The 27,169-nt window shown below is 42.2% G+C and overlaps 1 protein-coding gene and 1 pseudogene across 1 annotated transcript; both read left to right on the plus strand.

Moving 5' to 3' along the window:
* LOC139702518 (schlafen family member 11-like) lies at positions 1-26,376 on the plus strand (annotated as a pseudogene).
* Positions 12,860-21,350, plus strand: LOC114080643 (ribonuclease SLFN12-like). Its single transcript, XM_071603489.1, has 2 exons — positions 12,860-13,694; positions 19,836-21,350. Exons 1-2 carry the CDS (start codon positions 12,896-12,898, stop codon positions 20,174-20,176), a joined length of 1,140 nt encoding a protein of 379 aa, XP_071459590.1. The 5' UTR covers positions 12,860-12,895; the 3' UTR covers positions 20,177-21,350.
* Positions 26,377-27,169: the final 793 nt, after the last annotated feature.

Here is a 27,169-nt window from a genome sequence, read left to right on the forward strand (position 1 = left end):
ATGTTGCTGCTGCCACCACCAGACTCCATCATGGACGCAAGACAGCGATACTCAGCACTGGATGCCCACTTCACCCACTGCAGCCAGACTCCTGTGGCACTGCAGGACAGAAATGATCATGGCAACATCTCTCTGTTGTCACCACAGCAGCTTCTGGACTCTTCTGCTGCCACCGCCACTGTGAGTATGCAGCAAGGGATCTCCCAAACTGCAGCTGGATGCCAACACCTCAGCTGTTGCCACCCCCACGCCAACTCTCAACTCCGGACCTCCCTCGCCTGATGCCCTACGCCTGAAGCAGCTACATGTTGCTGCTGCTGCCACCAGATGCTACCACTCCATGAGGCCTCTTCAGTGATTCCATCCCAAAGATGCTGCTGTGCTGCCCAAGACCACAGAAGCTGGGAAGTTGGGCAGTCTCCATCCCAGTCGCCTCATCAGTGCCCACCGGTTGCCGCCTGCCTTTCCTCCCCCAGGACCACCCACCAGTCCTTCTGGGCCCTTGAGCAGGAGTTGTGCTGACTCAGGGAACTCATCCAAGGAAAACAAGTGAGTACTTTAAACAAAGGTTGCAGTCCTCACAGCAGGCAGTGGGCGGGGCTAGGTGGGTCCAGCCTGCTGGTGAGGGGGCAGAGGTGGAGCTACTGGCCTCCTCTGGACCTTGACCCTGTGGGGCAAGCTGGAGAGGGATCTCTGGCTGCTCTGGGAGTCCAGCCTGGAAGCAGCTTCCTAACTCACCCTCACACTCCTCTCTGAAGGGGACTCTGGATTCCAGAGAAAGCCATCTGGGCTCTTGGGCTCTGGGCAGTGGTATGAGCCAGACTGGACAGACTCCACCCACCTGGACTTGGGGAAAAGCCCCCTCTTGGGAAAATACCCTCCTAGAACTACCAAACTTAGTCTGACATTGGCTTCTTCCATGAGATTATCAAGAAAGGAAAAATATGTTACCTAGTTTTGTCTTGCAAAGGGTAGTGTGGGGAGAGGCAAAGGCATCAGAGTTGGTAGAGCTGAATTCACATCCCTTTTAACTGGGTGACCTTGTCCAGGGTCCAGAACTAGGTACAACCTTGGTTTTGCATCTGGTAAAACAAAGATGGTGAGGATGATAAGCTATCACCATCTGTCATAGCTGGAGACCTCATGCGTGGTTCATAAATCTGACTATTCCAATAACTTAAGAAAATGACAAAGAAGGCACACAACCACACAGAAGTACCTTTTCAATAATCCGGGGGTGGCTCTGTGAACGTAAGGCCCATGGAAAGACATAGAACTACTGGAATTCTTTATTTTTACATAGGAGACACACAAGGGGAGTTTCCATAGAACATTTTATCCCAAAAAGGGCAAAGGGGTCGGAATACAAGGGAACAGATGAGTATAACTCAACCCCAGTGGGTGATGCCTACACCTGGAGCCATGCCTTGTTATCTGAGCTGGGGTGACGCCCACATTACTGCAACCTGGCACTGCCCTGCCAGACTGAATGCAATAATTGTTCAGAACCCGGTGCATCAGGGCTTAAAGGCGTCTGCATCCAAGGCAGCTCCCGACAATAAGCCATGGGCAAATCAAGTTGTTCTGCACTACCTCACCTTGGGAGCCAGGTAGGCATTCAGCAATATTTCCATGCAGAAATATATTCTCAGACTAAAGGTGACACACCTAGAAGTGCACCTTTGGATGACAACTGACCTGTGAGGTAGGGAGTTGAAATTTACATCATGTTTTTAGAGGAAATAATAATATATGGAAGGTCATAAACCAAAGCATGAAATGTTGGGTCAGGCTCATGGAATTAAAAGCTGTTTTCAAATTTGTTTAAAGTTACATTGAGATAAATCTATGTAGTTCAAACCTTCCAGGATATCCCCCACCTCTGCCGCACACACAGGGAGCAGTGTCCACAACTTTTTTACTCCTCTTTACAGTATCACCAAATGTATGTGTGTGTACGTACACACACACACACACACACACACATATATATACTCGCACACATATACATAGTGTATTATGTAATATTTTGTTCTTTTTGGTTTGTTTTTAGACTGTCTGTAATAGAATCTCATGTACATTCTTTTGCTCCCCTTCAGCTGACCATCAGGAAGAAGGAAACACCAGAGAAGCTTGAGGATCAGAAGGACACTAGCCCTGCTCTGGTCACCCTGGAAGCTGGCTAGCCTGCACACACCAAAGCTTGAGGAAACAGCAGCCCTGCTTCAGCCACTTGAGGGCTGGCTGATCAATGCAAGGAGGAAAATAAACTAAGCAACAGGACAAATGGACTGTTTCATCCTGTAAGAGGGCTCTCATACTATGGTGCATTGCCACCCCTTACTTCTGTCATATACACAGTCCTTTCCTTGGTCTTTACTACAGGACTGACAACAACCAAACACACAGCTAACCCATAATGGGGGGCGGGGCAAGGGAAGATGGGAGGGACTTTGGATTGGGCAGAGGGGAGTGTGGGAGGGGAGGGGATATGGGAGTGGGAAGGATGGTGGAATGAGGTGGATTGTATTAATCTATGTACATGTATGATTGCAGGAATGGGGTGACTGTGCATTGTGTCTAACCAGAGAAATGAAAAGTTGCCTCCATTTGTGTTTAATAGTCAAAATGCATTCTGCTGTTATATATAACTAATTGAAAAAAATTCATAAAGGACTAAGGCTTAAAAGGAAGTCTGGACACTTTAATGTTCATAAAAATATGTATACTTTTCTTATATAAAATTTAAACTTATTAATTAAATTGAAAAAAAAAAAAAAAAAACCAACTAGCACATGTACTAGTTCAAACCTGAAAGGGCATTAAGGCTTGGGAACCAAGCTCACTCTTTGGAGGATGGTTTTTCTATTCTTGGTGGATTCAAAAGTTTAATTGACATAGTATGGATTATGCTATTGTTTATTGCTTTCATGTTTGTCTCCCTTTTACAATGAAACATTGGGTCAACTACAGAAGCAGATATTGGGGTGGGGAGGGAGTAACAGAGAGAGAAATTAAGATTAAGGCATTATATAAAATGTTAAGCCTAGAAGATAATGATGTTTTTTGATTTAAAGGGTTAAATAATGAGCATAGAGGGGGTAACGATGTACCACAAATACTCCAAATGATGTAGTGTCCAAAAGATCCCCACCTTAATTGTAATATATAAGCCTTTCTCCTAGTAAACAAGATATTTTTAAAAAGTCAACAGGATTTCTAGAGAGCTCATTGTGGTTTAGCTCCTCTTTATTGTAAAGGTCAGGTTTCTCTTTCTTGTAAAAGTTAGGTCTGCAGGGCTGGGGTTGTGGCTCAGTGGTAGAACACTTACCTAGCAGGTGTGAGGCACTGGGTTTGATTCTTACACCACATAAAAATAAAATAAGGTATTGTGCCCATCTACAACTAAAAAAAAAAAAAAAGTTATGTCTGCAATCAAGCTTGTTGATGTACAAAAGTTACTCTTTCTCTTTTCTTAGTAAAATCTTGTGAAACCTCTGTCCAATCTAAAAACATGGAATAAAAAGTAACTATTACGTTAACCATTGTGTTGTGTAACCATTCACTGAGTCCAAGAACTGAGATGAGGCCCAGCTCTGCGCTCTCAGTATCTGTGTTGTGAGTGTGAACAGGTGGTCTGCTTTGCCTCCTGGGTAGATGTGCAGCAGAGACTATCTCCAACAGTCTGCAGCTGAGTCCCAGTGGGCTCTGGGGAGGAGCTCCCCAGTGAGAGCAGCTCAGACTTGTACACTCTCCACTGCCATTTGTCTTTCTGAGCATTTGAAAGCTGTGGTTTCCGGTGACTTGTGATTTCTGGTAACGTTTTGAGAAGTGCTAAGCTAGAGAAACGTACCCCCATAATGTGGACCAGAGCCAGGGGAAACAAGAGGCAGGTAGGCTGTGTCGCACCACAGGAGCCATAGTAGACTCTCAGTGAAAGGATGTCCCCATGATGCTCCTTGTTCTACAAGCTCTAGGCATTGGACTCTGCCTTCTGTGGAGGAGCCTCTCCTTGCCCCTTGGTTTAGGCATTGACAGCTGTCCTCCCTGTTGCTGGAGGCACCTGGGATTTTAAGCAACGTGACAGCAAGTGACCTGCGAATGGGAGTAAAGTTTGGAAATACTGAGTTACCCCGCTACAGGGAGATACTTCTTCGAATTTGACAAATCAAATGACAATTGTGCAATTGAGCATAGTGCCCTCACTTCCTGGAGCATCATGAGCCCGATAGAAGGTGGGATCTAGAAAATTCTGTGTGAGAGTCGCGCTGAGAGTGCAAGGTACCAGGGTGCAGGAAACAGAAAGCAGAAGAGCTGGAAGGATCTACGGGCAACTACCCTGTGGAGAGCACATAGACGGGCTCGGTAGGTTTCCCTCTCCACTTTGCCTGGGGAAGAAAGTTTCTGAGGCAGGGTGCTCTCTTTTCTGGCTGGGTTTTTCTGGCACGTGCATTCACCTGCTATGCAAGGGCCAGTGCATGCACTGGGTGCACTGGTGTTTGCAAGGGGTCTTGTTTCAGGGGGCAATGCACTGGAAAGTGAGGCCTGCTCTTTAGCCACATTTTCCAGCCTTAGTTTTCTACTCTACTCCCACCCCTAGGTCTAGGCATCTGGCTCTGGGGCGAGGTGGGGCACCAGCAGCACAACTCCACCTCTCTCTGGAAGACCCTCACCCCAACCCCGGTCTCCAGACTGAATGGTGTCTCTCTTTTCTGGGAAACTTGGCTCCTTTGCTGGAGTGTTCATATCACCTTCTCCCAAACCTTAACAGGCCATTGAGGACTGTCACCTTGAACTCTGGACCACGGGGTATGGTGTGCCAGAAGGACTTTGGTCCCTGCTTGGACAGGGGAGACCTTAAACAGCTTTGAGACAGGGAGCTTGGGGTCTGTGGTTTAGGAGACGGGGTTAGAGAGGCACTAGCCGAGTGTGCAGGTCAGGCTCGTGTGGTCTCCAGGGCACCTCGGGTGCCCCATCCTCCCGGAGATCTGAACTTGAGTGGAGTTGAGGAAATGTGGGGGTGTCACTGAAGAACTGCAGTCTAGGTCCAGAAAGAAAAAGCAAGCACAGTAGTTCCCTGCCCAAAGTTCATAAACTAGAAGAGGAGAAAGATGACCACATTGTCCTCCCAGATGCCATCGAACGTGGCACTGGTAAGCAAGGAGGGGCCAGGAATGTTCCTTAGTCTCTCCTGTCAGTTGGGTGCCACTTTTGTGCAGTTCTACCAGACTTCACACCTCACAGAATTCTCCCACTGTCAAAGGAATAAAGGAATTTAGAGGAAACAACTAACTTGTGAACCCAGACCCAAGGGTTCATGGAGGCCATTGAGTTTAAGGTACTAGGGACTTGGTGGAGTCCAGTCTCCAGCTTATTTTTTTTAAAGGATTGTGTCCCAGATATATGCCTGAAGACTGATTTTGGATGGTGAAAATTGTACCTAGTCATGAGTGTTGGACTGAGATGGCCAAGGACCCAGCCCAGCCCACAAGTTCCCCTAAAGGAGCCTCTTCTACAGGTGCCACTAGTTTCGAGTTCCCCAGTGGTATGAGAAGGCTCCTTAGGCATGTTGGGGGTGGGGAGGCAGGTGTGATTGACTGCTGCTCCTTTTGCTTATTGTGGATGAACCAGAAGTGTCCCTAATAGCAGGGCCAGATGCAGAGGGTGTTGGAATGGGGGCTGGGAGGAAAGGTGACAGCAGTCTACTTCCAGAGACTACAGTATGAAATGAGGGACCATATTCCTCCTGGAAGGGCATGAACCTAAGATGGAGAAATTCAAATGTGTCACTGAGCAGAAGTGAAACTGACTCTCTTGCCCTTCTTGAAATAGAGATGGAGGATCTTTTCTGTCTGGTCGACAGGAAGGTGACTCATATTTCAGCTGCCCCTGTTGTGTAAGAAATACGAAGAAATGAGGTAAAGGACCCCAATTGTGCCCTAATACTGTGAAGAAAGCTCAGCATGGCAGGAATAGACACGTTTCTCTGCTTTTTTGGATAATGATGTCCCATGAAAACAGTATTTCTTATCAATTTAAACTGAAACAGTTTTGCTTACTTGGCTTCTTCATTGTTCCTCTACCAGGAGTCAAGACTTCTCCTGTAGCCTCACTGTTTTGGGAGCTGTCAGAGTTCTGTTCCAATGCTTTCTTGGAGGGGCCCAGGCCTAGGGGACCCATCTGAATGAATGCCCAGGTCCCAGGATGTCTTAGGACACAGCTCTGATTTTCCAGGCCCCTCAGAGGGCAGGCAGCTACTTTGTTATAGACTCAGAACCAGCAGCCTGCACGGGCCCAGGGTGGAGCCCTGTAATCCTTCTGCCCAAGAGAAGCTTGCTAATGAAAGTCTGATGCAATCCTTTAGGAAATCATTTGATAATACGTCTCCAATTGTTAGTATTTCATCAACTGCTCCAGTAATTCAAACTCCATCAACCACTCACAGTGTGTTTGTATATACACTTTGTATACTTAATTTAATTCCGAATGTACAAGATCAGGTAAAACCTCTTGTTTTAGCTTGAGCCTTGATTTCTACATGTCCAGACTGTTTCTTCCCTTATATGATTTTTTTTTTCTGAGCCAGGGTTTCAGTTTTTATTTTCTGCACTCTGGTTTCATTTCTTTCGGTCTGCTGTGGCCTTCCAACCTGTGTCCAAGCGGTTGTTTCTTTATGTGTGAACCACATCTGTACATAGAATTGAAGTACTTAGCCAGGGGACTCTTGGGCTCCATGAAAATTCGATGGGGTCATTTGAATACCCGAGTCTCAATCTAACAGTGCCGAGGTCTTAGAATTATTAAAATAAACATTGGAAAGCAACTTCAATTCTCAGGTATACAGGAATAATTACATAAAAGTACGTTTATACTACCTATAAAATTATGCAGCAGTTTGTAAGATTTTATAAACACAGGTAATCATTATTTTCCAAAAGTGATTATATAAGATAGGAAGATTCAAAACTTTCTATTTTAGTTTCTGCAAGTGTGACAGACCTTGGTAAACTCTGCCACTGAAAGCTACCATGTTGGGTATGATGTTAGAGGATAGCAAACTAGGATCGATCCCCAACTGATTTTATAAAGAAACCATAAAAGTTGATGTGAACAAAATCTAGCAATGATGTGAAAGTAGAACATGAAAAAGCAAGGAATATCATAAAAACAAATTATTAACAAACTGAATTTATTATTTAAAAATGAGGATAGAGCCAGCAGGATGTTACAAACCTGTAGTCCCAGCTCCTAGGGAGGCTGAGACCAAATGGTTGCTTGTTGCAAGAAAGGCAAGGCCCGTCAGGGCAACATAGTGAGGCCTCATCTCGAAAAAACCAAATGGAAAAATAAAAACAAAAGAAAACAGAAAAAAGAATGAAAGAAAAGAACAATGAGAGGGCTCATGTCAGCAAAGTGGAGACTAGGAAGCTTCCTCCTTGTGGAAACATCCAAAGCAACAGAAACTGACTGAAGTAAAAGTCAGAGGTTTACAGCAACCACGCAGATGCCCAATCAAGAAGCAGCCACATTCAAACCTGCAGAGAAGATCCTGATGTTTTTTCTTGCCCCTGCCCTTCCTCTCCCTGGCATGGCAAAGTCTCAGGCTGCAGGGGGCAGCAGCACTGTTTGCAGTCCCTTCCCTTGAAGTGCAGGGCCAGAGCAAACCTGATTGGCAGGGTTCTAACCTGCCTGGGCACTGACTGAAGGATAGGTCTCTGGACCACCTAACTTGGATCTCATTTCATGGGGAAGTGTGCCTTCCACTGCATGTGAAGGTTGTAGGGAGACCACATACCGGTGGATGCCTGGGGCAAGAGATTACAGCTGCAGATGAGCAATCCAAGGCCCATGAGAGGAGCAGAGGGTGGTGAAGATTTGGGGGGTAATCAAGACATTCAAAAGCAGCTATTTATTAGGAGGAATTGAGAAAACTCCATGCAGAATAGGCAGAGTGAATGCTTACAATATACCTGAGAAGACTTAAACTTTGACCTCAAGCTGGTCCCTGGGATCAGAATAGGATCAGCTCATCTGTAAAGAGCTGCCCTGGCATAGAGCTGGTCTGCAAAGATTGGGAGACATGGTAGTTTTGTTTTAAATGCCTGATTTTTGGCAGAAGCTCTGCAGGCATGGAAACCAGGGGAACATAGCTCATGCTTATGAAGAAAGTAATTTGGCAGAACCTCTCCCTGAGAAAGGTAAGACCCCTGGACATATTTTTTTTAAAAAAAAAAAGGCTGTAAAAAACAAGTGTCTTTATATCCACGTGGAGAAGAGTAAAATAAGACCCTTTTTCTTGCAACAGAGACACAAATCAACTCAAAATAGATGAAAAACTTGTGCAAGACCAGAAACTGAAAACTAGCACATGAAAACAAAGGAGAAAAGCTCTATGACATTAGTTTGGGCAATGATTTTTTTTAATAGGTTCCCCAAAGTGCAGATAACAAAACCTAAGCTAGACGAATGGGACTACATCAAATCGAAATGTTTATCTACAGGAAAGGAAACAATCAAAAGATTGAGATAACCTACCGGGTGGGAGGATGTACTTGGCAGCCACACTCCTGATAAGGGCCTACTATCCAAAATAGATAAAGAACTCAACACACTGCGAGCCATCAAATAACCTCGTTATAAAATGAACATAATAGACATTTCTCAAATGAAGACATAAAAAGGGCCAACAGGTACTTAAAACTCTGACAGGTCCCAGAAAAACTGAGGCTACAGGAGAAGTCTTGACTCCTGGTATAGATGAATAACCAAGAAGCTAGGTATGCACAATCGTTTCAGTTGAAATTTCAAACAGTAATTGTTTTAATGTGACATCTTTATACAAAAAAGCAGAAAAAGATGTGTATTCCTGCCATGCTGAGCATTCTCCATAGTTCAATAGGATGATTATTGTCTTTTCCCCCATGTTTTCGCGTACAACAGTGACTCCATGTCATAACAGTATATTGTGTTCTTGAAAAATTACTCAGAGAGTAGGTTTTAAGTGTTCTCACCACAAAAAGGCACATCAGTAAAATAAACAATATGTTAATTACCTTAATTGAATCATCCCACAACATACACATATTTTAAAACAACCTTTCCTACATTATATACACATAAATTTTAGTCATCTGTTGAAAAAAGATACAAACAGAATCCCACAACTGTCTTAAATTTGTCCAGAGAGCTAAAGGAAATGTATATTAAGAACTAAAGGAATTCAGGAAAAAACATATAAGTAAAATGACCATGTCAACAAATATTTGAAATTATGAAAAGAAACCCAAAGAAGAAATAGAGCTAAAAAATGCAATAATTGAGTTGAAATGTTTATAAGAAGGGTTCAGGAGCCAATTTGAGTAGAAATTGGAAAGGGGAAAAGATCTGTGAAATTAAAGGCAAGAATTTTTAAAATATAATAACTTTTAAAACATTTGTCCTTTAGATATACATGACAGTAGAGTATATTTTGACATATTATACAGACATGAGTATAACTTTCTCTAATTAGGATCCTGTTCTTGTGGTTGTACATGAGGTGGAGTTCACTGGTGGCATATGCATATATGAACATAGGAAAATTAGTCTAATTCCTTTTATTGCTTTCCTATTCCCATCTCCACTACCTTCTTGGGGCGGGGGAGAGCAACCAATAGAAGCAAAAAGCTGGAAAAAATCACAAATATACAGAAATTAAATAGCACACTCCTGAAATGAGAAAATGAGAAATGAGAAATCACAAGATAAATTAGTAAATATCTTGAGATAAATGAAAACGGAACACAATATACCAAAATTTAGAGATCTAGTAAGAGTAGTTCTACAGGGAGGCTTTGAATAGTGGTAAACACCTACACTGAAGAAAGATCTCAAGTCAACAGCCTGACATTAGACCTCAGAGACACAGGGAAGAAAAAAAGAAAGAACTAATCACAAGTCAGCAGAAGATGGGAAATTATAAATATTAGAGCAGAAATAAGTGAAATAATGGAGTAGAAAATAGAAAACAATAAATGAAAGTTTTTTTTTTTTTACAAAATTCAGCAAATCTTCAGTTAGATTGATAAGAAGGAAAAAGAAAATGAAAGTACTAAAATCAGAAAGGAAAGAAACAAATTTACTAGTGATTTTCTCAGAAATAAAAGATTATCAGTGAGAACTATGAGCAAGAGTACGTCATCAAATTAGAAAATAGAGATGGAATGGAGAAAATCTTAGAAACACAACCTACGTACACTGAATCAGGAAGAAATAGAAAATCTAAACAGATCAATACCTAGTAGGGAGAATGAATTAATAATGAAAACAAGCTAACAATCCCCCAAAAGAAAACCCTTGAATCAGAAGGCTTCAGTGGTGAATTCTACCTAGCAAACGTGTTTGGGCTCCCTTGTCCATGTAAATAACTAGAGTCAATGACCAAGAGTCTATTGACACCGTCCTGGAAGTGCAACCTGGCTTGATCCTGTGAAAGAAATAGTCCTGTGGGGTGTTCTCCTGGGATCCACAGCCAGCCACAGGGTCCCAGACAACCCAATAGGCCCAGGGATCCCTGGATAGAAGGTCATATTCAAAATGAGAGAAATGGGACATGGGCCATCTTCTCTAGGTTTGGGCAGCTTCCCAGGAGGACACTGCTAGTCCTGGTTTACCTCAAGCCATGGAAGGGGCTTGGGAAATTTCAAGGTGGGCATTCCAGAGCATGGAGAGTGTTCAGAACCTCCCAAGGGTCAGTGTCCACATCACAAAGCAAGCCCCAGAGCCTTTCCTTCTGGTTATCTTAAGTGACTTTCAAAATACAGATTTCCTGTAGTTTGAAAACCATTCTCTGCACATTTCAGTGCAGTGTAAATTCCAAGTGGAGAAGGAAGAACATGGGAGGTCTGTCAGAGGAAGGCATTAGTGTCACACAGCACGTTTGGGCAAAAGCACAGAGCCCCCTATTCTATGTTGAATGGTGATCACTCTGATGCTGTAGAGGGGTGGCATGAATTGAAAGGCTTGTCTGGTCCCTGTAAACTGTTCTTACATGGACTTATGACTCTCTTTTCTGTATGGAGTGCTCATCATTCACATAGGATTATCAGGTGTTCTGGGGTCTGGGTCACATGATGAGGAAATCATAGAGTAATATCTTGCACTTGTGCCTACTATTGATCCAGCAGTGGCCGGGAAGATTATGACCTCCTGATAACATTTTCTGGGTAGTGAGGACTACCTAGGATGGACTTTTCTATCAACTGTCTCTATACCTATTGATGAACCCAAAGATCTTTTAGTTTTCAACCTAAAGGAAAGCAGTAATGCCAGTGGCCTCAAAGGCACAAGCTAATGGATCAGAAGTACACAGACTAAGGCAGACTGCCTTAGGACATGCAGGATGCTGTAACAAATCACCATTGATTGGGAGCTGGGCGGCTTATAAATTGCTGAAATGTATTTCTCTCTCCGTCCTGGAGGCTGGCAAGTCCAAGATCAAGGTGCCAGCATGGTTGGCTTCTGGTGAGGCCTCTTCTCCCAGGGTGATTCCCAGCTTCTCTCTGTGTCTTCCCATCGCAGAAGGGCTGAGCCCGCTTTCTAGGGTTCTTTTGTAAAAACATGAATCCTATGGTCAAGGGCTGTGTCTTCATGACCCCACTCCCAAAGGCCTAATCATCTTGGGGGTAAGGTTTTCAACATATTAATGTTGAGGGGACACAGACAATCAGACCATAATGCAGACGGGTTGAGTGTAAGAATTTTCCCTCATTGAAGATATTGTGGTTTTTCTGATAGGAAAAGGACATAGTGACGTGGCCCACTTTGCTTAAGAGCAAGGGCCAAATATTTTGAATCACATTTATTGTTAACAGGAAGAAAAAAATAACTAACATGTCATATTGCTGATTGCCCCTAGAATTCCAAGTGACAATTTTCCCAAAGGACTTCCTACAATAGCCTGGTGTGGTGGCACATACCTGTCTCCCAGTGGCTCAGGAGGCTGAGGCAGGAAGGATCAAGGTTCAAAGCCAGCCTCAGCAACTTATTGAGGACCTAAGCAACTCAGTGAGACCATGTCTGTAAATAAAATATGAAAAAGGCTGGGCATGTGGCTCAGGGGTTGAGCACTGCTGGGCTCTATCCCTGGTACCAAAACAAACACGCAAACAAACCCCAATACTCCCTACAAAAGGAGATAATGAAGGTAAAAGCTGTAAAAGTTGAAATCATTAAAATCACAATGGAAATTTGATACAATTGTATAATTAAAACTTGACTCAAGGACAAGTTCAAAAATATAGATTCCCTTCTGGGGTTTGTATAAGGAAAGAAGAGAAAACACAATCTATACAAAATGAATGATCAGAAAGAATGATATAAGCACAGAGTAAGGGAAAATTTAAGGAATTAGAAGAGCATGATGGAAATCTATGGCAGCAAAATCAAAATACCAGTAAGAGTGTAAGTTGTGGGTCTTATGTGATAATCTGCCCCCAAACCTGTCACTTCCTAGCTGTGTACTTCCCAGTCCAGAGCGACTTCTACAAAGGGTTTCACTCTGTTTCCCTCAGAATTCAGAATTTGCTTACTCCTGCATGGGTCCCATTCTAATGGCTCTGTCAGTTTTACAGGAAAGAATTTCAGCTTGGAAACCAAATGGCCACTGTGGACGTAAACATCAGAATTGATTTTGAAACTGATTATAATGAGCTGGTTTTAGATATAGGAAAAGTCACTCTTGGAGAGAGGAATAGGAACAGTATGAAGGACAAACAAAGGAGAAAGAGGCTGTCTCATGAGCCATGTGTGCTTTGCTGAATTCTGGAGGAGGAGTTATCAAGGCTGAAATTGAGAATACAGAGTATAAGTATAATGAAGATGGAATAGGAGAAATTTGGAAATATCTTTCAGCGATATGCTGCCTCGTGTTCTAAATTACCTTGACTTCATGCAGAATGCTAACACATTTTTGATTTTTGTGAAATCATGGAGCTTGGATAGCTCTGGTCAGCAGATTGTCACGTTGAGAACCAATCTGTATAGCAAAAATATAACATCTACAATTGTCATGGATGGTACCCATGCACTGGCTTTCCTCCAAGAGAAGAAAACTGGATCCAGATTATTTTCAACACCAAAAACGAATGCAATGAAGGTCCCTACTGATGTTCATGAAGAAAGTAGTGTGGTGGACTCACCTTCAGAGTTTTTTAGCAAGACAAAACTTACATACAGAAGTAAAGTCAACTTTTCTGAATCAACACTTGTTGCTACTAAATTAGTCCCAGATTACGATGTGTTTGGAAAAAAAGAAAAAAGAAAAAGAGAAGATGTGTTGGAATTCATTAAAGAAGAGGTACCTCAGTATGTTTCTGCATTTGCAAATACTGATGGGGGATATTTGTTCTTTGGTATAGATAGCCAAACAAAAGAAGTAAGTGGCTTTGAAGTACAGCCTTGGTGTGTTTCTGAGATAGAAAAGACAATTAGGGAGCTTCCTGTCCAACATTTCTGTAAAGAGAAGAAGACGATTAATTACTTATGCAAACTCATTGAAGTCCATGATGAAGAAAGACATCGTGGCTACGTCTGTGCACTCCATGTAGACAGATTTTGCTGTGCCGTATTTGTTGAGGAGCCTGATTCTTGGCATGTGAAAGGGAACCAAGTGATGCGGTTTACCACGGAGGAATGGATCAAGTGCATGGTGGCTGGTGAGGCAGGTTACGGAAGGGGGATTAGCAATGAGCATACATTTGGCCGGGGTGGTTGGGAAGGTGTGACTGGAGCAAGATCAGTATTCCTGAGATGTCAGTGCTCAATTTAACAGTCTCTAGTGGATCCCACTGGGAGTTCACCACCTCTTGTTTTCCTCTGCCCACTTAGAAGAGACATATTACAACTAGCTCCATGCTTTGGTCAGCTTTCCATCACAATGACACATTTCTGAGATAATCAACTTAGGAATGGAAATGTTTCTCTTTTTTTCTTCTAATAATTTGGCTCACAGTTTTGGAGGTTCCAAAATGTATCGGCTGCATTTCTTTTTGAAACAGCTCATTATGACAGGGAATGTGTGGTGGAAGAAAATTGCTCACTTGATGGCCAGGGAGTGAAGGTGAGGACAAAGAATGGTCAAGGGTTCTACAATTCCCATCAAGGGCAAAGGGCGTAAGGAGGAGGGATCAGGCTATCATAATCTACTTTAAGGGTCTTCTTAATTCCCACTTGAATTGCTTATTAAGCTCTGATTACAGCACTTGGGGCTCTTTATGAGACTTCTACTAGGCCCCACCTTTAGATGGCTTCACCAACTCCCAATAGCACTTACTCTGGGAAGTAATCCTTTAACACAGGAATCTTTGGGTAACAGTTCAGTACCAAACCATGATATTCTACTATAGCCACCTGAAAGGTTCATGTCCATCTTAACAAAGCAAAATGCACCCACATTTTGTACACAAATTCCAAAGAGTCCCAACGTTTTGACAGCTTTGGCATTGCTCAATAGTGTAAGTTGTGTATGCTGAGACTCAAGGCAGTTCAGCTTTAGGATGCTATAAAAATGAAGTTATAACAGTATGTTACTTCTGATTTGAAATAGTAAGTAGGAACAGGGTAAACATTCACAGTTCAAAGGGGAGGAACAGGAAAATATCAAGGAGGTTTCAGACCAAAGCAAGACTGCAACCCAGCAGGGCATACACTAAATCCTACAGCTCCATGTTTGGCATCTGGGCACACTGCCCCTGTGACTATGCTGGTTGCAGGCTACCTGCTCACTCTCTTGGGGTGGTATTGTATGCTGGGTGCTGCTTCTTTTGTCAGACATTGGTCAGTGCTGGTATCTCTTCCTCCTTGGGATCTACACTGCAGCCATGCCTTCACAATTCCCAGAGAAAGAGTTCCTTAGGCTGTCCTGGGTCACAGGGTGCCCTGGGACTGTTTTCTCAGTCAGTCATAGAGATGTCACCTTCCTGGTAGTTTATTCTATTTTCTTTGTATTTGTTGACGTGACTGTTCAAAACCCCCTTGCAGAAGCCAGCTCTGTCTTGATGTGTGTCATCGAAACACATTCTGTGTTTATCAAAATACTTTGATGTTTTTGCCATTAATTCTGTCAAATTCGTAATCCTCAGAATTTGAGTAGACTTTTATTGATGAAATAGGCGCTCCTGTACATGAAAGTAAGAGCAAACTAATTCAGTTTAGTTGAAGCAAATTATGTTGTCTATATATGTCCCTGGGTAGCCTAGCTTGAGATGTAGCTCCCAATGTGGCTGTATTCAGTCACTGAAAAATCACAACAGTCCCCTACATCTCTCATTACCTTTTTTTGTTGTTGATGATGGGTAACTGACTTATTTCCTGGGTTCTGCCTTAAAAACAGTGTCATCTTGAATATTCATGTGTAGTCTGGGGCATGGGTGAAAGTTTCTCTTGGGAGCACACTTAGTAGTGGAATTGCTGGTTCAGGAGGTGTGAGAATATTCAAGTAATAGGAAAATGCTGATTTTTTTTCAGATTAGACAGGTCATTTTACTCCCATCAGGAATATATTAGAAATTCCACATTTCCTCCAATTGTCAGACTTCTCTTCGTTTTTCTGCCTCTCTTCTCGTCTTTGTCTGTTCCATCAAATGGGTACAAGATAGTATCTTTGTGGCATGAGCTTTCCTGTTTATTAATTTGGTTGATCATATCTTAATGTATTTATTGGTTCAAAGTACTTTACCTTTTATGCAGTGCCTGTTCTGTCTTTTGTCTATATTCCAATTAGACTTTGTCTTTTTCTTTTTGCTTTGTTAGAATACCTTACAGACTGTAGAATCAATCACCTTGTCGTCACAGGTGTTACAGATTGTGGATATCTTCTCCAAGTTTCTGCTTGGCATTTTCTCTTTTCTTAAGGCCTATTCTGATAAGTAGTAGTTTGAAATTTTAAGAGAGTCAAACTTACCAGTTAAAAATTTGAAGTTTGGTGCTCTTTGTGCCTTATGTGAGAGATGCTCCTCTACTCTAAGGTACTATAATGTTTCCTTTCATTGTTTTCTGGACACTTTAGTTTTGCTCTGAGCCTTTTAATTTTAAATATTTAATTCATTTCAGTAGACACTGACTCGGAGTGTTATTTCCTCTTGTTCCATGTGAAGAGCCATTCTCCCACCCTCACCACTGATCTGCCCAACCGTCTCCAGTGTATTTCTGCATACATCTATGGGTAGCTGTGGTTGTAGAATTTCTTTTATGTTTGGTCAGTGTGTTTCTTCCTACAGAATTGTGATGTTAAACTGAATATAAATATCGGAAAGAGTAAGTCTTCTTTTTCTCTTTCTTTGAAAATATATGGACAGTTTTAGTCCTTTAACCTTTCATAAATTTTAGAATCTACTTGAGCACCTTAGAAATGCCTTTCTGGATGTTTATTGCAGTTACATTAAATATATAGATAAATTTAGGAATGAATGACACATTTCTATCAACCGGTCTTTTTATCCTTGAACATAGGAAATCTGTTCATGTATTTCTATCTTTTTAAAAAAATTCATTGTACATGCTTTATCAAAACGATACTTGTATTTACAGTTTCTGCAAAAAGAGTCCCTTGCAAGTTACCCTCACACACCCAGACACACGCACACAGACATCCACACCATGACCCTGCTCCCACACTAGTGAGATGTGAGGGTCAGACTCATGAAATTAGGCCGCTGTTGGGGGATAAGAGTTGTTGATTTGTTTTTTGTTTTTTTTTTTTTTTGAAAGAGTAAAGCATGGGAAGAATGTATTTGGCCATGACATTGCTAACTAAGTTCGGGTATATTAACATATATGTCAGTTAACACTGACTATTCCTTTTGCATTCTATATACACAGAATGACATCAAGGTTTTGTGATCAACAGAATATTCCAACTTCAGTCTCAATGCTGCTTGTAGTGACTTCTGAATTCATGTGAAGGCTTACCCTAATAATAATTCAAGTCTATGGACATGAAATAAGGCACAATAAATATTGATTTGACCTAGAGGAAGGAAGGAAAGGAATAAAACTGGTTTCAAATGATCTCAATTGGGAAACTGCTTTGACTTGAACTCACTTAAATCCATTCTAAGTTCCTAAGATTTCTTAGAAATGTTTTTTTTTCTTTTCCCTGACAGAGCCCCCAAAAGAAAAGTTTGGGAATTCACATTTCCATGTTTCAGTAGCCTAAACTACTCAACTCATGTGTAACAACCTCCTCCCCTGCTCAGGTCTCCTCCTTCCTCAGTGCTCAAAAACACCGAGTAGCAAATACACATCCGGTTGTCTTTGATATCTTAAAAAAGGGGGAGGGGAAGGAAGGGAGAGTAGGAAAGAAGGGAAGATGAGAAGAAGGGAGGAAGGGAGGAAGCGGGGAAGAGAGGAAGATAAAAGAGAAAGGGAAAAAGCTAAAAGTAACCTCATGACTTTCTTGCAGTTTAAGAAATCCCTGTTCCCTCCTTTTCAGGACGATGAAGCCACCCCAGACATTACACACAACTGTGACAAATGAGTCTGGCAGCATAAAAAATGTCTAGTGTTCAAGTCTTCACAGTGAGACCCATACATCTTGTACACAACCTGTCGAATGTTTGTTGCAGCAGGTGAATCAAACCCAAAGACACTGGACAGTCTGTGAAAGGGAGCAAGAATTGCAGTTCTGAAGGCCCCTGACTTTGGTTGTTTACAGAGTTCAATCCTGTTTATTGTGCTCCTTGGTACCTTCTTCATCTGCATATCCTGAAGGTTCTTCCCCTGGTTTTAGGAATCTGCCTACATATTCATATTCTTCTTTAAACTGCATTTCCCATTCTCGAACACTCTCCATTTGCGCTGCATTCAAGTCTGAGAGATCCTCATATTCATCTCTAAGTGCATCCTTATCTAGGCAAAATGTTGCCAGTCTTCTGGAGGCATCCCTACCAGCAAATATTCCATATGCACCCGCGGGGCCCTACAACTTGCGGCATTTGGTCACAGCAAAGACTTTCCCATTGACCTCAAGCAGGAGGCGCAGCTTGTGCAACTCGACCGACCTACTGGTGAAGCTACTTGAGGCTGAAGTCCCACATGTCCATGCGCTGCAGGGAGGGGACCAGGCTCTCCTTCCCCGCCCTGGCCCCTCCTCCCGCCCCATTCTTGAACACTCAGGGTCACTTGGCCACTGAGCCACATCCCCAGCCCTATTTTGTATTTTATTTAGAGTCAGGGTCTCACTGAGTTGCTAAGCAACTTGCCTTTGCTGAGGCTGGCTTGGAACTTGCGATCCTCCTGCCTCAGCCTCTGGAATCACTGGGATTACAGGTGTGGGCCGTTGTGCCCAGTGGTATTTGTTCTTTTTAAAATATTTCTTGCTGAGCTTCTTGTGTTTGTGACTGGTGTCCTTCGTCAATTTCAAGAAAATCATTGCTGTTTATCTCTTCAGATCATGCTTTTGTCTTTTTCTCTCCTCTTGTGACCTACGCTGTGTTAGACCTTTGGAGTACCTCTGACATGGCTCCTGTGTTCTGATTTTCCATTCTTTTTCTTTGTGTGGGTTGGAACTGTTTGCTACCTTGTATCATGACAGTTAATCTTGGTTTCTGCTGTTGGTCTGCTATCACATGTAGTAACAAGGCCCTTAATATCAGATACTGCCTTTTAGAGTGATAGGATGTTGACATGACTTTTATCTATTGATTTCAAATTTATGAGTCTGTAGGAGAATCAGGAAATTTTTGTCTTTTCATTTCTTCTTCATTTGGGGGTATATTTTAATTACAGTTGGCACTCAGCAGTCTTTTCCTTTGCTCATGGTTGCTTTATTGTTTTTTTTTTTTTCAAATTGTCCGGCTTTATCATGTTTCCTAATTTCCTATTATATCAGGGATTATGAATTAGGGAAATTTTGAAAGATGTTCTAGGGCTGGGGATGTGGCTCAAGCGGTAACGTGCTCGCCTGGCATGCGTGCGGCCCGGGTTCGATCCTCAGCACCACATACAAACAAAGATGTTGTGTCCGCCGAAAAACTAAAAAATACATATTAAAAAAAATTCTCTCTGTCTCTCACCTCTCTCTTTAAAAAAAAAAAGAAAGATGTTCTATCCTTTCATATAGGGTTGTCCTTTCTTCTGGCAGGAAGATGGGCATCAGTGATTGTCTTGCTCTAATTGAAGTTTAGTTTTATGCTTTTCTAGCTAAGATTTTGCTCTTACTACTAGCTGAGGCTGTTCTGCAGTCTAAGCTGAAGTCAGGGTGTTCACCCAGGGCCTCCTCTTTGCTGGGACTTTAATTCTTGCCTGTGTCTGCTCAGCTCAGGAGGTTGGTGAAATTTTAGTCCAGTTCCTCAGGCTCCCGGTTTCTGCTTTCTCTGGGTTCCCAGCCTCTCATCCTGGATCAGTCAGTGAGTTGAGGGGAATTTGTAAGTCGACTTAGGCTCCTCCTCTGCAGTTTCATCCTTTCTGAGGTTTTCTTCTCAGATTCTAGCCCCTCTAGGATTTGGACCCCTTCCTTTCTCCTCATGTCAGTGGCCTGTTGACAGCTATCGGGGCTCTAGTGACCCATGCTACGGCCCAGAAAATATCTGAGGGAGAAGCAGGCTGGAGAGTGCAGCGGCTTCCTGTGCTCCTATCACACGTGTTGGCCTTGTCGTCCTGCTTGTCCCACTGGCCCTCCAGTTCTGGACGCCACAGTTGGCTCTATTTTGTACAGGCTTCATAGCTGTTTCGGGTGGGAGGGTTGGTGCTACAGTAGACACAGTTTCCATGGCACGTTCCCAGGGTTTTCTTCTTTATATTTTGTTATCATTATTTCCATATCTAGTGCTTACACAAAAAGATGAGATCTATTCCAGAAAGCCTCTGCCGGGAACTCTTCTTCAAGAGGAAGCACTTGAACAATGAACAGAATGACATGGCCTTGGATGAGCACTCTCCGCTGGTCTTCTCTAATAGCTGGTCTTTGGATCTGCACCTGCCAAAGAATGAGGAAGTCACCTTTGATGTACTTCTGATTTCCCAGGAAAATCCACTAGTCCTGGACACTTTCCTCAGGGTAGTTGAGAATTTAGAAGATGATTCCCCTCTTTCTCAGGGAACTAGATATAAGCTTAAAGGCTATTCTTCCCAAACTGCCCAAACTTTAAAGCAGAACTGGCAAAACTTGGTGGTTTCCCTAAGAAACTCACCATCATGAGGAAGATATTCTTCTTGAATCTTTTTTTTTTCAATTACTTTTAGTTATGTATAGCAATATAATATATTTTGGCAGAATATATATACATAGAATATATATATACATAGAATGTACCTTATTCTATTTAGGTTCCCACTCGTGTGGTTGTACATAATATAGAGTTACCCTAGCCGTGTATTCAAATACCAGGTTAGGTAAGTTATGGCCAATTAATTTTACTGTCTTTCCTATTCCCCCATTCCCTTTCCTTCATTTCCATTTATCTAATCCAATGAACTTTATTCTTTTCCTCCCCACCCTCCCTTGTTGTGATTCAGCATCCACAAATCAGAGAGAGCATTAGGACATTGGTTTTTTGGGATTGGCTTATTTCATTAATTGGCTTATTTCACATAATATTTTCCAGTTCCTTCCATTTAACAGCAAATGCCATTATTTCATCCTTCTTTAAGGCTGAGTAATATTCCATTGTGTATATGTCCTACATTTTCTTTTTCTATTCATCTGTTGAAGGACACCTCAGTTGTTTCCATAGCTTGGCTATTGTGAATTGAGCTGCTATAAACATGGATGTGGCTTAGTCACTGTAGTATGTTTTTAAGTCCCTTGGGTATAGACTGAGGAGGAGTGGGATAACAAGGTCAAATAGTGGTTCTATTCCGAGTTTTCTGAAGAATCTCCACACTGCTTTCCATAGTGGTTGCATCATACCTTTCTCTCCACATCCTTGCCAACATCTATTGTTACTTGTATTCTTGATAATTGCCATTATGACTGGAGTGAGATGAAATCTCAGTGTAGTTTTGATTCACACTTATCTAATTGCTAGAGATGTTGAATATTTTTTTCTTATGTTTGTTGACCAGTTGTATTTCTTTTTCTGTGAAGTGTTTAGTTCCTTTGCCCATTTATTGATTGGATTATTTCCCCCCTGGTGTTATCTGTGTGAGTCTTGATGCCAAAATAATCTCCTTTATGATTCAAGATTGAAACTGTTGTACCTGCATCCTACTGGCTTACAATCTTTGAAGCCACAAGGGACCAGGTGAAGCCCTCTATGTAGTCTGAAGGAGATTGACTGTCTGAGGGAGCAGCATGCCCTTGGGATTTTCAAATGTCTACCAGATAATCAATATAGATTGTTTTTATTAAAATGCCATACAGATGTTAAAAACTTGGTGTTTTAGTCAACTTTTGTGTCACTGTGATAAAATTACCCAACAAGAGCAACTTAAAAGAGGAGAAGTTTATTTGGGGCTCAGGGTTTTGGAGGTCTCAGTCCATAGACATCTGACCCCATTACTCTGGGCCCAAGATGAGGTAGCATATCATGGGAGAATGTCTCAGAAGAGTGAAGCTGTTCAGCTTATGACAGATTCAGGAAGCAGAGAGAGAGATAGAGGAGAGGGCAAGGGAATGTGGGGAAGATGCACCCTTCCAAGTCAGGTACCCAGTTACCAACTTCCTTCAGCCACCGACAGTCACCTCCCAGTGTCATTCACATGAGGAGGGACTGGTTAGGCCACAGCTCTCCCTGATCAATCACTTTACTTCTGAGTATTACTGCACTGGCACAAAAAATTTTGTGGGATACATCACATCCAAACCATAACATTCTGTACCTGACCCCCAACGCTCATGTCCATCTCACAGTGCAAAATTCATTTAATTTTTTTCCAAGAGTTTCCCTTTCTTAACATTGTAAGAATTACCCCAAAGTCCAAGTCCAAAGTCTCATCTGAAAACTCTTGGTTGTGAGGCCCTGTAAAATCAAAAGCAAGTCACAATCTCTAATATACAATGGCACAGAGTAAACGCTGTGACTCCAAAGGGGAGAAATAGGCACAGAGAAATAAGGGGCCAAAGAAAGACCAAAATCCAGCTGAGTTCCTGGAACTCCATCCCTGATGGCTCATCTAAGATACAAGGCTGTGCCATGTGCTCTCCCAAGGGTTTGGGCAGCCCTCCTTCTTTGGTCTTCATGTTGCTCTCTCAGTCTCTCACAATCCAATCACTTTACCCCGAACATTCCTGAATCAAGACAGGAGGTTTTGTGGGAAACCTTACATACAAACTATAACACTTGACAAAGCCTTACCTGGATAATGGAAGGTGGACTGGGCTACAAAGATATTTTTCATTATAAAGATGATGCTTTTTCTCTAATTTTCAAAAATGTTTCTTTGAGATGCTGCAGGTTAAGCAGCTTCACCTGATGTTGGAGAACTTCAGTTTAGCTTCTGTTCACTTCTTCCTGAATAGTCTTTACATACGTTGCTTAAGAGCAATTAGAAAGATTAATTAGTTACCTATTCTGTGCACAAATTTTATTTACTCTTTTCTTGTTCATGGATAGACGTTCTTTCATTTTAAAATCAAGACAGTTTGCTGTTCCTTTAACAGCAATGAAAAACTGCCCAGGAGCTAGTCAGACAATCTATGATTTTGAAAAGAACATCATTGATGAAGGTCATAATTTCCCCAATGGGAATGAAAAGAAGAGAAATGTCATTACCCCCAAAGAAAAACCCCAGGCATTCTTTAGGTCTGTTCACTTGGAGGAACTGAAGCTATCCTAATCACTCACGTAGCCCCTGTAAATACTCACGAGAAAGGTGGTTTTTCTACAAACAGTTCTGAATAGGAATCTGAGTTGAGAAAATCCTGAAAAATCTCTCTCACTCATTTCTGGAGGAAAGCATCTGAGATAGAGGTAGAAACCCTCACCGATATGGAAAGATTCCATAAGAAGAGGAGCACCAGGGTTTGGCGTTTCTCCCTCATCAAAGATGAGCTAGGGACTGCCCTGAATCCAGTGGAGCCAGATACATCCTGGCTGGGGTGTTCTGAGTCCACGTCCAGGAGGATCAGTGGGTCCTTGGAACAGAGAATAGAGCTGGGAGCCCCGCAAGGCGCAGTTGAGAGGAGAGGAGCAATGCCCTCAGAATTCTGAGAAGAAGTAAACATTACACAGACCAAATTTACAAGCCACGTTGTCGTTTGAATGTAAAAGATAATGACCTGTGCTGGTCATTATCCTGAAAGACGTAATCCCAAACTCCGTCACTGCAAATGTTTAAATCCCAAAAGATCAAAATGCCAAGTCTGGAACACTTGAATTCTAAAATCTCCCAAATCATAATCCCCAAAGGCTCAAATCTCCAATACTGAAATTCTAAAACTTTCCAATTCCCAAAATCACAAGCCCCATGAAAAAAAAGAGGCCATTTAGAGGGACGGGAAGCTGAATTCTGGGGAAGTGACTGGCCACGGGTCAAGGCGGTGTGTCAAGGCAACAGTGACAACTTCAATGTAAATGTGTCATGGTGTGCACTGACGTTCCCTCCTGCTGATGAAACTCCAGGAGCTTATGTTGAGTTCAAGTCATGTTTGCCTGAAGGAGCCAGAGAGGTTACTGACTAGTGTAACATGGTTCCTGGCGCCGTCTGATAAGGTGACTCTATACCATCAGGTTGCTGTTCAGTCACTGTATTGTTTCTGCCAAATCCATGGTCTGCACGGGAGTGCATGTGGGATTTGTTTCCACATACCTAAAAATGGCTCTTTTAACTTCACATATCGAACACATTAAATGAGAGACCTGACAGTAGAATATGGCATTCAAATGTCCCATGTATGTCTAAATACATATAAGGGTCAGTTAATTAACATATAAGCACTGATATAGGTTCATTTTCAACCAAATAGTTTATTTACCTGAGGTCTTTCTATTCATTAACTTATCAGAAAAGTTTTAAACATTTCAAATAAGAACTTGAGGTGCAAGAATAATTGCTTTCATGTTTTCCGCTTCCTGGGGCTCAGTGAATTTCATTTTAGTTGGCACACTCTTTTCTCCACGAGATAAGAGAAGAGAAGCCTCATTCCTTTCACCAGATATGTAGGATACCAGTCATTAAAAGATGAGTCAGGGGGCTGGGATTGTGGCTCAGTGGTAGAGCACTTGCCTAGCACAGGCGGGACCCCGGGTTCAATCCTCAGCACCACATTTAAAAAATAAATAAATAAAGGCATTGTGATTAAAAAAAAAAGATGAGTCAGATATGAAAACTTTCATCTCCCTTTTAAATGTAATGTGTGATTCATACAAAATAATGCCAGTGCATTGCTTAAACTTTCTCTAATGTTTTCAATTCCAGTGGCACCAGGATGTTTGCAATATACTGCTGAATTCCTCCAAAAGGAGGTGTCTTCACAACATGAAAGACTGGAGGGATTAATAAATTAGCAAAAGCATAATTTCTCCGAGGAATTCTTATCTTCTCTAGAAGCTGGGCTGTGGACCCGGATTTGCAAGAGAAGCAGGAAGTCATCTGTGATACTCTGCCAATCACACTGAACAGTCCTGCCATCAGGTACACTGTTTTAGGGGAGCAGGATGCAGAGCAGAGAGACTATGACACTCGCGTGCCTTTACTTTGAAGCAGAAGCTGGTGAACAGGGAGGCTACCTCAGGAAGGTGTGTGTGGTGATCAAGTCCCTCTGCCTGAGTCCCAAGAGCAATGCAGAGTCTGTGGAGGGGTCAGGCTCTGGTAGGTTACCCTGCTCCTATGACCTTGCGGACACCCAGTAAATGAAAACCTTGCTGCTGGTCCTCGTGACTGTCTTGCTCGGCTGCAGATCTTTTCTTGCGTGACCAGCTTGGCTGTGAGATGTTAAATTTGCTCACAGCCCAATAGTATGAGATATTATCAACACACCTCTGCAAGAAGAGACACTGCTTTGTCTTTAGCCTGCCTGGCTCAGGCAGTAGAATCATGGCCATGAAGATCATAGAGAAGATCAGAAATATGTTTCACTTGTGAGGCAAATAGAATTCTCTACGTTTGTGAAAACCAGCCTCTGAGTTACCACAACCCCAGCCCCTCAGTTAGGTTATCTTGAAGGGCAAACTTTCCAAGTAGAAAACCATTGATATTTGTTCTTTGGAAGACTAATTTCTACCACTGATTTAAAATATTGTACAATGTATTAGCAAAAAGAATAAAGCTCACCAGAAAATTATGGCTGTGAAACAGAGGAATGTTGCTGCATACCAGTTGAACATGAAATTCAAAAGTTAATGTGGAGGGCCGGGGTCATGACTCCATGGTAGGGTGCTTGCCTAGCACGTGTGAGGCACTGGGTTCAATCATCAGCACTGTATAAAAATATATAAAATAAAAGTCTTTTGTCCATCTACAACTGAAAAAGTTTTCAAAAAATTTAATAGAGAGTAGTTGCAACTACAAAGAATGTCAAAACCAAGAGGTAAAGGAATCTAGATGTGTTATGATCCAACAAAAAGAGAAGTGAAACATCCATCAACCCAATTGAGAAAGGAAGAAGCACACACAATTTGAGAAGTGAAGACCAGATTATGAAATGCACACGGGATAATAAGCACAACAGAAAGCAGAATAATAAGCCTAAAATATTAATACAGAAAGCCAAAAGTGTAAACAGTAACAAAGAATTAGATTTTTAAAAAGTAGCAAGGAGAACTAATATAGAGAACTAAAACCGATCAAAAGTTTTAAAATTATAATTCCATAAAATGTGTCTGAAATGAAAGAACACTGGAGTCTGCATACCATAGAGGCCTACACTGTGTCTGGCAAATTCATACCAGATAGTCAACACTGAGACAGAATCCCAAACACTTGTTGGGCTGTAAAAATAGAGAGTCCATTGACAGACACACAAACGACTCAGTGATTTATGAGAAAAGGAGAACCAGGTTGGCCTTGGCCTTCTGTGCACAATGATCCATACTAGAAAACAGCAGAGATACAGCAACAAGAGAGACCTGGAAAGCAAGTTGTGAGCCATGGGTTTGTGAGCCAATGCCATTATGCATAGCACATGCATATGTAGGAACTCAGGGACTATTAATCTCCTGACCTCTTCCTGATGGACTTCTTAGAGCATGAGTTTCATGCAACCAAGCATTGATTGTAGGATGTTGGCAAAAGAATTATCAATGAACACTGATTATGATGAACTGTAGATGTGAGATTAAAAACAAAGTTGGGGACGAGGAGGACAAAATAATATGTACATTGCACCTACCATGGCAATACATAGAATGTATTATCCAAGGAGAGAAACCATATCCAAACCAAGTACCACCTTGTATCTACAATACTGTCTCCTTTAGGACCTATTCATGCTCAAATAAATTGTAAATTTTAACTTGATGTCATGGTGGATTTTTTTTTTGTTTGTTTGTTTTTGTTTTGTTTTGTGCCACAGTCTGGCTGGGCACAATTCAGGAGCCACTTATCAAGCAAAAACGAACTTTATTTTTAGAACACACGCCAGACCACAGGAGCTCTTCAGGAATTCCCTCAGAGCCCAACTGCCACCACTGGCTTCCCACAAGCCTCTCAATGCCCCCCACTCCTCCTGCTCTTGAGGCCGATTGGCTGGGTCTCGTGGGCGGAGCCAAAAAAAGTCCCCCAATGAGCAGCTCCATGGTCTGAAAGGGCGGGGAAACAGCCCAATGAGCATCACTGCAGAGGAGCCAATCAGTTGGCAGCTAGAAGTTTGCTGGGGCTGCTGTGAGCCAATCATCAGCTGGCAGCTGGAAGTTTGCTGGGGCCACTGTGAGCCAATCATCAGCTCACAGCTGGAAGTTTGCTGGCAGCTGGAAGTTTGCTGGGGCCCCTTCGGCTGTGGCTCTCAACAGTTTTGTTTTATTTTCAATAGGATCAAATTCTGGCCAAAGGTGTATGAGTAGAATGATGAATTTAACACTTAGTTGGGTGTCCTCAAGATGTGCATCTTGATGGTCTTGTTTTTTAGAGAAATGGCACATTTTCCCATCAGCCAATTCTGTTGAGCAAGGGAGTATTAAAAAGTGCCCCCAGGGAAGTGCTGGGGAGTGATAGTGGCCAAATTATATGAATTTGAATATCCAGTCAATTGAGATGATGCATAGTGAGTAAAAATGAATGAATGAACTAAACACTCTCCAGCATTCCTGCATGG

Source organism: Marmota flaviventris, chromosome 17 (assembly GCF_047511675.1).
Source record: "Marmota flaviventris isolate mMarFla1 chromosome 17, mMarFla1.hap1, whole genome shotgun sequence".
NCBI lineage: Eukaryota > Metazoa > Chordata > Mammalia > Rodentia > Sciuridae > Marmota > Marmota flaviventris.

Coding starts and splice junctions, on each gene's coding strand:
- LOC114080643 (XM_071603489.1), top strand. CDS start 12,896: ATGCTGCCTCGTGTTCTAAATTACCTTGACTTCATGCAGAATGCTAAC. Junction 13,695..19,835: donor GATCAAGTGCATGGTGGCTG/GTGAGGCAGGTT, acceptor GATCTATTCCAG/AAAGCCTCTGCCGGGAACTC.